General features: G+C 40.7%; 1 protein-coding gene across 2 annotated transcripts in view; it reads left to right on the plus strand.

The window, feature by feature from the left end:
* Positions 1–12,772, plus strand: part of CDK19 (cyclin dependent kinase 19) — a 1,344,771-nt gene that overhangs the window by 1,211,256 nt on the left and 120,743 nt on the right. For both annotated transcript variants that reach the window (XM_086927380.1, XM_086927381.1), the window contains exon 10: positions 10,645–10,742. In XM_086927380.1, the coding sequence (XP_086783506.1) occupies positions 10,645–10,742 (98 nt within the window). The remainder of the gene's footprint in view (positions 1–10,644; positions 10,743–12,772) is intronic.

Consider the following 12,772-nt stretch of genomic DNA (forward strand, 5'->3'; position numbering starts at 1 on the left):
TTATTTTGCGAATTCGCTATTATTTTCGCAGATTCCGTGGTGTGTCGCTATTTCCGAATCGCTAATGCTCTGCGGCAGGGATTCTGCGATTATATTAGCGAATTCGCTAATATGTGTTTGCGAATTCGCTATTTTCTTGTTGAATGCCGATTACGGAAATTGCGCCCGCATTTGCGTTTTCGCAGCGATTGCGGGCGCAATTTCACTTCATGAATCAGGCTGCATGTGTGTAGGATTTGCAAATAATTTTCCGAATCCAACATATTCCTAATTGCGAATCGTAAATTGCAATTCGCAATCAAGGAATACCTCCCCATTCATTCCTATGGGCCTAGAGGTCCATAGGAATGAATGGGAAGACATTCTCAATTTGCGATCCGCAATTAGAGTATCGCAAATTGAGAATGCAATTTCAAGGGTGCCAGGGTGTCAAAAGGACACCCTGTTGCACCCCTGAAATGTGCATGTGTGCACATGTGGCGCACATACATGCCCTAACGGTATGTGCGCCGCGTGGCACTTTAAAAAATGCAAAGAAGTGAATTTTTCAAAGAAATCGCAAATGACCACCAACTTGAAGTTTGTGGTAATTTGCGATTCCTTAAGGCCAAATTGCACTTTTTCTGTGCTTCTTACATTGCAGTTAAGGAATAGCAATTTGAGATTCCTTACATGCAATTGCAAAATAAGGAATTACACATTTTGCGATTCCTTATTTTGAGAGTCAGTTTTGCATTCATACATACCATTAAGCCTAATTGCGATCGCAAATGCTGAGATTCTGCGAATTTCAGCATTTGCAATCGCAATTAGGAATGATACATATGGCAATAGGGCCATATGTATCAAAGACTTTTACCGATTCTGTGTATATGGGAACAAAAATTCATACATATGGCCCTATGTACTTTCCTGACCTTCAGCCATAAACTGCGAAATGTCACTGCAGCCGGATATTGATTAAAGCCCATGACCAAACTTCAAGCAAACATCACCCAGTCAGAGAACACTGACAAGGGAAGAAAGACGAGCATTATTCTTCTCAACTCAAATTGCAGATATTCCCAAGGACGAGGATAAACACATATTGCTTTTTAAAAGCAAAAATAAATTTAAAATAGCGAATGGATTAGTTTACAAAAATGATTCTCATTGCGTCATTTCTTGATTTACAGAGACGTGCAGATAAGAAATGCACAGACTAAAGGAAATGTTTTTCTGGTCCATTGGGATCATATGTCATTGTTTCTAACATCTCTTTAAAATATGCGTGGAAAGGGCTTTGGCTCCATCCCATTACTGTTTCACCTCATTCAATTGGCTATTTGGTGTATCATTAGGTCTTGCTGCAAATGCTTCCATAAGAACGTGCCAGACTGAAAAGTGCATTCAGTTGTCACAGTATCACATTCAATTATTTACCTCCTATACACATTCTATACATAAAGACATCAACCCAGTATTGGCAAAACTAATAGGACAGGCTTTATTGTTATAAACAGTATCTGTGAATACCTGTGTTTACATGTGCTGGAATAATAAACCCAGACCTATTGGATTTGTCAATGCTTGTTTTCAATAGCCCTTGTTCATTCAGTGATGCAGAGAAGTTTGGATTGATTGTTCATTTCCTTTTGAGCTACTCATGAAGTTGGCAAACTATAATAGTTGCTTTCCTGCAAGTACACTCTCAGTGATTCTACTGTTATAACCTTGCGTTAGTAGAAGATGCATTTATTGTTTATTCGAGACAATCAGACATTCATTTAATTATTTACAAAGTTGCTACCCTATGCTATCATTTATTGTGTTACATACATGCATTACAATATGTGTCGCTAGCCATTCTACAATTAGGTACATTGAACCTCACCGTTTTAAAATGATTAACCATGAACAATGGTTAACCAAACCTCCTAAACATTAAATGACTTAAAAAGATTTGCACAAAACTGGCATGCCATTTTCCGGTCACTTCAGTGTGCCAAGACAGTTAGTAAATTTCATCAAACAAGGTGTGCTTTGGAATTCTTGATTTGCCCAGTTTATAGCACTCCTTGAGATCCTCTTCTCTAAAAAAACACTGTTTTCTTCCAGATACCGCAGATCCAAATGGGGTGGCTGCTCGTTCTCTGTGGCAGTCACTAAACTCTGGAACTCTTTGTCCCTCCCCATTTCCAAGGCGTACTCGCTTCAGGTCTTCAGGAAACTTTTGAAGACCTGGTTATTTGCCTCCTAGCTGGTCATTGGTGTTCTCACTCCTTCCTGTTCGCTTAGCGCCTAAACACCATCTGGTATAAGTGCGCTTTATAAATATTATCCTATCCTATCCTCCCGGTGATGGTTGAGATGTACTGCCTTTGGAGAGGTAGGGGAACTATATTGTGTAAGGGGGAGTGCTTATATCTTGACAGGGAAAGTTAGATTCCAGTTTCAGTTCCACTTGGACCCTCTCAACTGGCCTTCGTCAATCGTTGTATGTTGTTTCTCCATATAACGTGAAACAGTTCCATACTCAGTGCTTATACACTGATTTATTTGGCCGAGTTCACAGGATTGAAACTGACCTAGTAGTCATATGGAACACTCACTTGGCTGTAACTTCAAAACTATGGTTCATAGTACCTCATGATTTCCCTGTGTCTTTGCCAACATTTTAAACCTTGTGGGGCCACTCAACCCACCTTCATTCTAGTTGGCGAACTGCACACAGTGGAAACAGATGGGAGACAATTTCAGAACCTCAAGCTGTTGCATGAAAGCTGTGCAAAAGTTGATTATCGAAAGTTGATTGGAAATAGAGGAAACTAAACTAAGGTTGTGTTTCCACTTGCCTATTGCCAGGGCCACAAAATAACCTTTTCTATTTGGCTATGAATAATTTATTAATTTGTTGACCTGTAATTTAGATAGTTGATTCTGTTAGGAATCTCAAGATTTTATGGATATTGATGAGTCTATGGAAGCACAAATTAAAGTCGTTGAGGGAGATATCATCTAAAAGTTACATAATCGAAGCAGAATTCTTCATATAATGCCTACAGAATGTAAATCACCTCTTGGAGAACTCATAGTTCATTCCTATCTTGACGATGTAAATTCCTTCTGGCACAGATCACTGACCACTAACCATTAACAATCCTACAAAGTCGATCATCTCACACAGGGCCTTCATTTCTAAAAAATATGTTTTTGTTGTGTTTTCAACTTATACCAACTAGTTTCCATACACATATGTCATAGCATATAAAAATGGCATCTGTTATGAAACATACAGTGCAACAACATTGGTACAGCATTGATTAGTGGAGCAGGCATTGTCACACTGTGAGAGGTGGTGTATGCTTATACCCTGTGAAAATGACTTTATGTGCGTCCGCTTATTCTCCCTGGTTATCCATAGTTCAAGATGTATGTCAGTGCTATGATATACTGCTGGCCATTGGCTCATGGTGTGGGGTGGCCGGCAATAACGATATTGGGACACCTTACGACACAACAGGTTTTGTGTAACAAGTACAGAGTTCCCTGTCGGCTCCCCTGCTTAAGATAACAAATGTACAATTGTCTTTGGCCACTATTTATGCACTCATTCGTTGTTCGGCACTATTTGAGGTACAAGTTTGTATGTCGCCGACTGCAACGACCCTGGTTGTACTGATGGACTAATATTGCTATGTACACGCACACACTCAATCCGTGGAATCAGCCATGGGTGGGATCTCACTAGCGCCATCACCGGCCCGCAGCAGCTCGGCTAGCATTGCATCCCAGCCTGAGGCCATCGGGATCTTGCATATGCCCGTGATGTCTTCACTGTGGATTGCAATGCTTTCTGCTTTGGTCCATGCTAGCATAGAGTGCCTCCAGGACTGCATGCGAGGGGGGTCTTGTGCCTTCCATTTCTTGGTGATCAACTTCTTGGCTGCTACTATCCACACTTTATTGCTATGATTCCGATGGTACAGATGTAAGATGTAAGTCTGCCACTCAAAGGGGATCGTGAGCTCTGTGCAGGTTGACAATGTATCTGCAACCTACCACCAGTATGTGTAACGGCAGGCGCAGCCTCAGAGCACGTGAAACAGATCTACGTCAGCAAGGGCGCAGGGCAGGCAGAGTCTGTGCGGTTAAAGTATCGGTTGATTTTGGCAGGTGTGAGATATGCCTGCTGTGTGATGTAATATTCAATTTAGCGAAATCGCATGTTCCTGGGGATGTGCACTAGGCTTTCTAGCACCAGGGCCCACTCCATGTCTGAGAGTTGGCGACCCAAGTCCTGCTCCTAGTGATGATGAAGTGGCTGCAAATTGACCTCTGTGTGCTGTTGAAGGGAGGGCGCAAACTACCCCGTGAGGTGTCCACCATGTCCCATGACGTGCAGGTATTGCACAGTGAGATGGGTTTGTGGCTCAGTTGTGAGGTCTCCCCATTTAGACGTGAGTGTAGTTATTAATTAACTGTGTAAAAGGAACTGACCCGGGGGGCAGTCCCTCCTTCTCCTTTGTTGCCGTATATGGGACTAGTGTGCCATCGCGTTATAGGTCCCCCAGAGATTGTATACCCGCCTCGTGCCAGTCACGGTGTTCAACTTCTGCCACCGTTGTTTGCCCTCTAGATGACCCTTCGAGGGGCAATAGCGGCACGTATGGTGTGACATGCCTAGTTAACTATAGACTTCTGCTGAAGCATTTATATGCTACCTTGAGTAGCAGGGGTTACGGAGGTCTTGAAGGTCGCGCCGGGATGGAATAGCTTTATCAGGTGTGATAGTGTATAGGGTAGGCTTTTAGTAGCGGTGTCTTCTTGTTGGCGATTGGCCAGCCATCTAGCTACCCATTGCAATTGGGCAGCTAGATAGTACTGTTCGAACTTTGGAGCCTCTAGGCCTCCCTGATCTGTGGCCAGGTATAATTTCTTTACCACTACATGGTGGCGGGCTTTGCCCCATATAAAATCTCTGACTGATTTCTCCAATTTGCAGAAAAAGGAGGGGGGATATATATTGACAGGTTCGTAAAATGGTAAAAAAAAACGTGGGAGGGTCAGCATTTTGGTAAGAACCACCCTGCCTGTGACTGTAAGTGGGAGCGTGCTCCAGAACAGCATCTGGGATCTAATGATAGTGAGTGTTCTGCGCAGGTTGCCATCAAATACATCTGTTGGTTGCCTATATACATGTATGCCTAAATAGCGGAATGCGTTTGCTTCCCACTGTACCTGCTCACCATTAAGAACATATCCTGGATCTCTGTTTCCTCCCTTAGGCAAGAAAAGGCAGGACTTACTATCGTTGGCTTTCAATCCCCAAAGGGCGGCAAAACCTTGCAGGGTATGCGCCAATTGCTGAGGCACGTTTCCAATGTCTCTGATATAGACCCGAAGGTAATTTGCGTATAATGACACCTTATGTGTGCCACCTCTGAGTGGTATACCATCCCCTAGCGTGGCGCGGATTGTCTCTGCTAGCGGCTCTATGGCTAGTGCAAAGAGTAGTGGGGACAGGGGGCATATGGACCCACTTTGACTCTTATCGACGGCACCGTGTATTATAAATGAACCATTTGAAGGAATGTGGCCCCTAGGTTATACCTCTTGGTGCACAGTCAAAATATTGATTCCTAATTATCGACCTACATTAATATCGAGTTGAAAATATCGAAGGTGAAGAATATCGAGGTCAAGAATATCGTTGGACAGAATATCGACCCGAAGGTAAGTAATATCGATTTTTTTTATATTGATGTAAGTAATATTGAAGTTAGTAATATCAATATCAATTATATCGATTTTACTAATTTCGATGTTACTAATATCGATATTTGTTTTTTGTTATGTATTTTAATATGTATTTTATATGTATGTGTTATATGTTTTTTTTAAGTATTTTATTTGTTTTAAATTATATGTGTACTATTTTTTGTTTATTAAAATTTTTATTTTTTATTTAATTTTATGTTTTAGTACAGGAGCGGGTTGAGGGTTTATAGGGGAATAGGGTGGGAAGTAATTTAATTATAGTAAATTAATCATTAATTTTTAGTAATTGTAAATTAATTTTAATACATTTTTGGGTTTAAGTTTTGTAGCGGGTTGTGGGTTTATAGGGGAATTGGGTGGGAAGTAATTTAATTGTAATTAAGTAATTATTTATTTTTTATTGGTATTGATAATTATTTTATTTCTAATTAAATATTAATTGGCAAATAATTATTTTAATTGATAATTAATTTTTTTAATTGGTAATTAAGTTTTGTAATTGGTAATTACATTTTTTTAATTGGCAATTAATTTTTTTAATTGGTAATCAAGGTTTGTAATTGGTAATTGAATTTTGTAATTGGCAATTATTTTTTTAATTGGTAATTAATTTTTTACAATTGGTAATTGATATTTTTTATTGATAAATAATTTTTATTAATTGGAAATTTATTTTAAAAATTGGTAAATAATTTTACCTAAAATTTCTTTTTTATTTAAAAATAAATGTATTGTTTACCATGTTTTAATTGTTAATCATTTTTTAATTATCAATATGTTTTTTGTTTAGAAAAATATTTTAGTGTTCAATATTTATTATTTGGTAATTTTTATTTATTAATTAATATTTATTGGTATTTATTGTTAATTTATTGTTAAATAATTATTCAATTGTAATCATGTTTTTAGTAATTATTAATGGGTATTTGCAAATGATGTAGAGTTACTTAAAAATAAACATTTTAATAATGTTATTTACAACAATTATTTATAAGTATGTTATATTTAACTTCTATGCTATCCAATGCTTTCCCTACTGTTGCACTCTCTGGAGTGGGAATAGTAATTTTTACCCTTACGCTATCCAACGCTTTCTCTACTGTTGCACTTTTTGGAGTTGGAATAGTCATTTTTACCCCTACGCTATCCAAAGTTTTCCCTACTGTTGCACACTCTTTGGTGTTGGAATAGTAATTTTTACACCTACGCTATCCAACGCTTTACCTACTGTTGCACTCTCTGGAGTGGGAATAGTAATTTTTACCCCTACGCTATCCAACGCTTTCCCTACTGTTGCACTCTCTGGAGTTGGAATAGTAATTTTTACCCCAACGCTATCCAAAGCTTTCCCTACTGTTGCACTCTCCGGAGTTGGAATAGTAATTTTTACCCCTACGCTATCCAACGTTTTTCCCTACTGTTGCACTCTCTGTAGTTGGAATAGTGATTTTTACCCCTAAGCTATCCAACACTTTCCCTACTGTTGCACTTTCTGAAGTTGGAATAGTAATTTTTACCTCTACGCTATACAACGATTTCTCTACTGTTGCACTTTTTGGATTTTGAATGGTAATTTTTCCCCCTACGCTATCCAACGCTTTCCCTACTGTTGCACTCTCTGGAGTTGGAATAGTAATTTTAACCTCTACGCTATACAACGATTTCTCTACTGTTGCGCTCTCTGGAGTGGGAATGGTAATTTTAAGATCTATGCTATCCAACATGTTTATTACTGTATTTTTTTTACTTATGGATTTTGAATAGTATTTTGATTTATTTAGCTATTTAATTTTTTTTGTATAAATTTAGATAATGTAGTATATAATTAATTTTAAAAATATTAAAGGTATATTTAATTTTTTTAATTTATTAAACGTAAATCTTCACTTTTATTTAAGTTTATGTTTTATGTTTGTAAATGTATCTGTAATTTATAATACTTTTTATTAATTTATAAATTATTAAAATAATTATTACAACTTATTAAGTATGTATATATTATATATTTTCTGTGTATGTTTAATGTATTTTATTATATATGTATTATTTATTAAGTTTAAACATGTTTAGATATTTTTAACTATGTTTATTTTATTTATTAGTGTTATTTATTTTATTTTACATTTATATTTTTACAGAAAAAAACCCAATATTTTTAACATCGATATTTTTAACATCTAAAGACTCTAGGGGCCCGATGTAGGTAATCCTCATTTACCGACTCTAAAATACTGAATTTTACCGATTCGGTATTCTAGATTCGGTAAATGAGTTGTAGCTAAATATTCGGTATTTTTTACCGAATCGGTAGGATTCGGTAATTACCGAATCGGTATTTACCGATTCGGTAGTTACCATTGATTCCTATGGGCCTTGAGGCCCATAGGAATCAATATCAATTACCGAATCGGTAAATACCGATTCGGTAAAAATACTGAATTGTCAAGGGGAACAGGGTGTCACTTTGACACCCTGTTGCACCCCTGATTTTGGCTTGTGTGCCATGTGACACACATACATGCCCTTAGGGCATGTATGTGTGCCACATGGCACAGGTGTACATGCACAGATCTGCGTGTACACAGGTATTCGTTATTTACCACTAAATAGTATTTGGTTAAAAATAACGAATCGGTAATGGCCTGTGGCACTGTTTAAAGTGCCACCTACATCTGGATTTACCAATTCGGTAAATTTACCGATTCGGTATTTTACCGAATCTGTAAATTTACCGAATCGGTAAAATTAAGGCCACCTACATGTCAAAACCCAAAGACCGGGTGGTAACGGCCGAAATCGGCTGTTACCGACTGGTATTTGGTGACCTAATTCTGGCCCTAAAAGTCTTAAACATCTACACGTTTCATGTGTTGCTATTTTACAAAGATGTCACCAGTGATGCAGTGCCGGGAACGCGCCCCCAGAATAACACCTCTGCGCACGAGTTGTTGTTTTAAATGAGGCACGCGCTGGGGGGATGGTGGGGAGCTTAGGCGCTCGATGCAAAATACCCCTTTTGTGTAATTAAAACACGCTTTTTAATAATGTTTGGTTTGTTATGCAACTCCAGCAGAGACATTTATTAAACTGCTGCTGCAGCGGCCGTTTACAGGTATGCTTCCCTGTGAAAGTGGGTTGTAAAATATACCTTCCAAAATGTTTAACATTGAAAGTGACCACATGTGTGCACTGGCAAGGTATAAACAAGCATTTGCAATGTAATCGGTCCAATTGCATTGTAAATGCTTAAGTTTAAAACTGAGCGCGGCACCGCCTCACGGACACCGCGCTCGGTTTCTTTATATATTTCTTAACTTTAATAGTGAGCACGGTGTCCTTGAAGCGGGCACTACGCTTAGTGCTAAAGTTAAGAAATATTTAAATAATCCAAGCGTGGTGTCCGTGAAGCGGCGCCACACTCAGTTTGAAGTTAACCAACTGGAATGACCAAAAAAGTCCTCACCCTGTAATTAAAGCGGATGGTAACACGCCGCCAGTAAACAATCCAGTCCCGGTGGGTGGGGCCAAAAGGAGGCAAGTCGGCAACAAGGAGGGACTAAGAAGCCTCCTTTTCAATTGTAAGCCTGCGTTTTGAATGCAGGATGATGCCAGCCAATGAGGAAGATGGGCGGGGCTTCAACTCCGCCTCCGAGAGCTTTGGAATCTGTATTGATTCCAAAAAGCCCTCGTATGACGAGAGCAGCGCATTCGCGCTGCTTTCGCCAGCCGAGACCTAAAAAAGACAATTGCAAACAGCACGATCAATGTATCTCTGCCAGTGTCATGATACGTACAGTACAGTACCAGCGTCTCATGCCCTATAATATGCAAGTCATTTCGAGTTACTAGTTTAGTTACAGTACTCTGTTTCTCATCACAAGCAGTGACCCCTATTCTTGCTCGGTCACCCCTCAATATCCTCAGCTGAGGCAGCAGATCGTACTGGTTGGCAAGGCATCCCCTTGCTCTCGTTCCACCTCCCCCAGATCTTTGTCCATTTGTGTGGGCACCCCGTGCTCTCGTACGCTGCTCTCTCTGCTTGCATGCAGCAATCCATGTCCTTTTCCCACTCCTCGAAAGTTGGACTGGACTCGACACCCCACTTGCTCGCTATGTTTCGCTTAGCTACCATAAAGCCCAGTGTGACCCATAATTTCTCCTACATTGTTAGGTTTGTTGTTCCCCAGACAATCAATAGGCACTTTTGCTGTGATGCCTCGAGGTCCTTGCAGTTGTTGCATATGTGTGGCAATCTTATTCCCGTAGCCACTTATTACACTTTTTATCAGGATAATCGAGGGATTATAAGCAGAGAGTTAGAAGCTCGCGTCCGCCATAATGACTGGCTAGCCATGCCCCATCTCACACCTGGCCTTCATGTTCCCAAACAAGTAGTGGCTCAAGATATGAAAGTGGCACAAAGTGTCTGCCTGAAGATGCTGTGCTTTACATTGAAGAAAGAAAGAACAATGTACGCTCTGGGGCCTAGAGAGCAGAATCCGCACTCTAACTAAGAAATTTAATTTTCCCACTAAAGTCAGTGTTTTCTTGTTGCTTGCCACATTAAATTGGAATGTCCGTCCAGAGCAAATCAGAATGAAAGAAAGTTAGTGTAGCCACTGCCATTTCTTCCTGGCTCGAAAGCACAGTGAGTAGAGTCTAGATTTGATCTTTGATCTCTGAAAGTGTGGCCTAAAAGTGTACTAAATCACCTGCTCACTCACTCACTCACTATTTGTGGTACCTTGTGTATATCTGGGTTCACATCTCCAACTGGTCAGAGGCCCCTAATGAATAATGGTTTGTGAATGCTCCATTTAAAATATCACAGGATAATCTGGACAATCCGTTGAAAGCTTTTGTTTCTTATTTTTTGTCTTCCAGCTTCAAAAACTTCTCACTATGGATCCTATGAAAAGAATTACCTCAGAACAAGCTATACAGGATTCGTACTTTCACGAGGACCCATTGCCTACACTAGAGTATGTATACTATAATCTGGTATCATTTTTTTAATGCGGGGGGCGGTTGAATGGATTTGCATCATCACAAAGCTGATGACTTGTAAAATTGCAATTAATGTTTATTTGACCCCATTATTGGTCGGTATGTAACCTCAAGCCTAAGAAAGCCCAATGCATCTGACCAAGCCCATCTTCTCCTTGACAACTGTTTAGAACTTGTACTAACACATTGCAATGAGGAAAGCGTCTTTGTTGTACCACATGCTTGTGGGTAGGTTTAGGATTTTTTATCAACTTCCAGTCCCTTGCTCACCAGGGGTCACAACTACACATTAAAGTGACAGAACTTGCAAAAGCATACTCTGATCTGACTCAGATGCAGCTCAGGTGCAAGGATTTCTGGAGCCCCTTGCAATATAACACTTTGCGGTGTGTGGCCTCTCACTTCCATAAGAACAAGGCCATTTTAAGCCATTTGTTACTTCTGTGGCCCTGTAGTGGTGGCATTGTAAAAAAGCTGCCAACACATCCTTTCTGTAGCACCAATCTTACCCAGAAGCCTCTTCCCTTAGTGCTGTGCTGACAGTTTGAGGGCATTCATTCGTTTGACTACACATCAGTGTGAAACAGCATTGGAGGGGTTTACGTAGCTCATGTTTTCTTGTAGACATTGAACTTTTTCAAGGCAGCCAAGAACCAAGGTTACACTATTTCTCTGGCTTCCTGGAGGGCGGCAGGTGGCCTATAATGTCGCCTTGGTTTTGTAGATGAGAACCAGCCTACCTGTGTCAAGTATGGTGTTGTTTTGCTTCTCCAGTAACGGAAGTCAGAGAATATGGGGTATGACGACAGTCCAGTGCCAGTGGAGTAACAAAGGCCCCAAAAGTGCAGGTGGGGCTCGTGCTCCAGGGGGCCCCCTAGCACAGTAGCCTGGCCTGAGAGCTCATAAGTGAGTCCGGAGGGGACCCCTACATATATTTTGCGGGGGGGCTCAAATTTTGTTACGCCATTGTCACAGTCCTTTGCTCGGGTGTTGTTCCATTCCGGCATCTGGCTGAAGTGCTGAAACTGCCTTCATCCAGAACATGTGACCACAAAAGCCTTCCTGCTCTACTCAAAATGTTGTAACTCCAAACCAGACACATACATTTAGATGTACAATGGCTGCTGAGGGGAGTCACGGGAGAGCGGCGCAGGAAAACATGAAGGGAATGGGAGGCAGCAACTCTAGCTGCCACTAAACCTTATGGATTTAACCCAGATCTCTTGACTGGGGGTGAATGTTTGATTCATTCAGCATTCCGTCCATTATCTGTTTCCGCACCACAAAACCTTATGAAGCACACTAAGGCCTCAAGGGCTAATTATGCAGAGGGGGACCCTAGGCTTAGGGCACCTCACGCATCATGTATTCAAACTACACTCACACACCACTGACATTTTGGGGATAGTGGGGGGCCAAGGCTGGCATGTTATTTGGATTTTCTCAGAGAAACAGCCGGTAGGCAGTCGCCTGATTAGGGCAGCGAGAAAAGAACCCTTTACCCTACCACTATGGATCAGTTGACAGCAAGCCTTTGTCATGACATTGCCTGGCCATAGGATGCAAAGTCACCCAGGATAGAAGGAATACTACTTAGGGTACACCTCATCAACCAACAGAATACAGCACTCCCACCAGATCCCACCTGCCGGGGCACTAGAAAAAAGAGTCTCCTGCACAGAAAAATATACCAGTTTAGTTCAAAGTTAGGAACAGTAAGGTACAAAGGGCCTCATTTACAATATTGTGGCGCACGGCAGCACAGCAAGCCTTTCTGCTGCGCTGTCATGCATCAACATAAAAGGGCAGAAATGCGCCATATCGACAAGACATGGCACATTCCGGTCCTTCTCCCCTGGTGCACAGGCAGCAGCAGTGTGCTCTTTCGTTGTTTTGCAAGAGTGCCTGCACTGAGGGGATGATGGCTTGTGTGCTGGAAGGGACACCTTCCTGCACAAAAACAATCATTAAAGGCATGTTCCTCTTTGTATGCATGTTGCAGAAT

This window comes from Lissotriton vulgaris, chromosome 6 (assembly GCF_964263255.1).
Source record: "Lissotriton vulgaris chromosome 6, aLisVul1.2, whole genome shotgun sequence".
NCBI lineage: Eukaryota > Metazoa > Chordata > Amphibia > Caudata > Salamandridae > Lissotriton > Lissotriton vulgaris.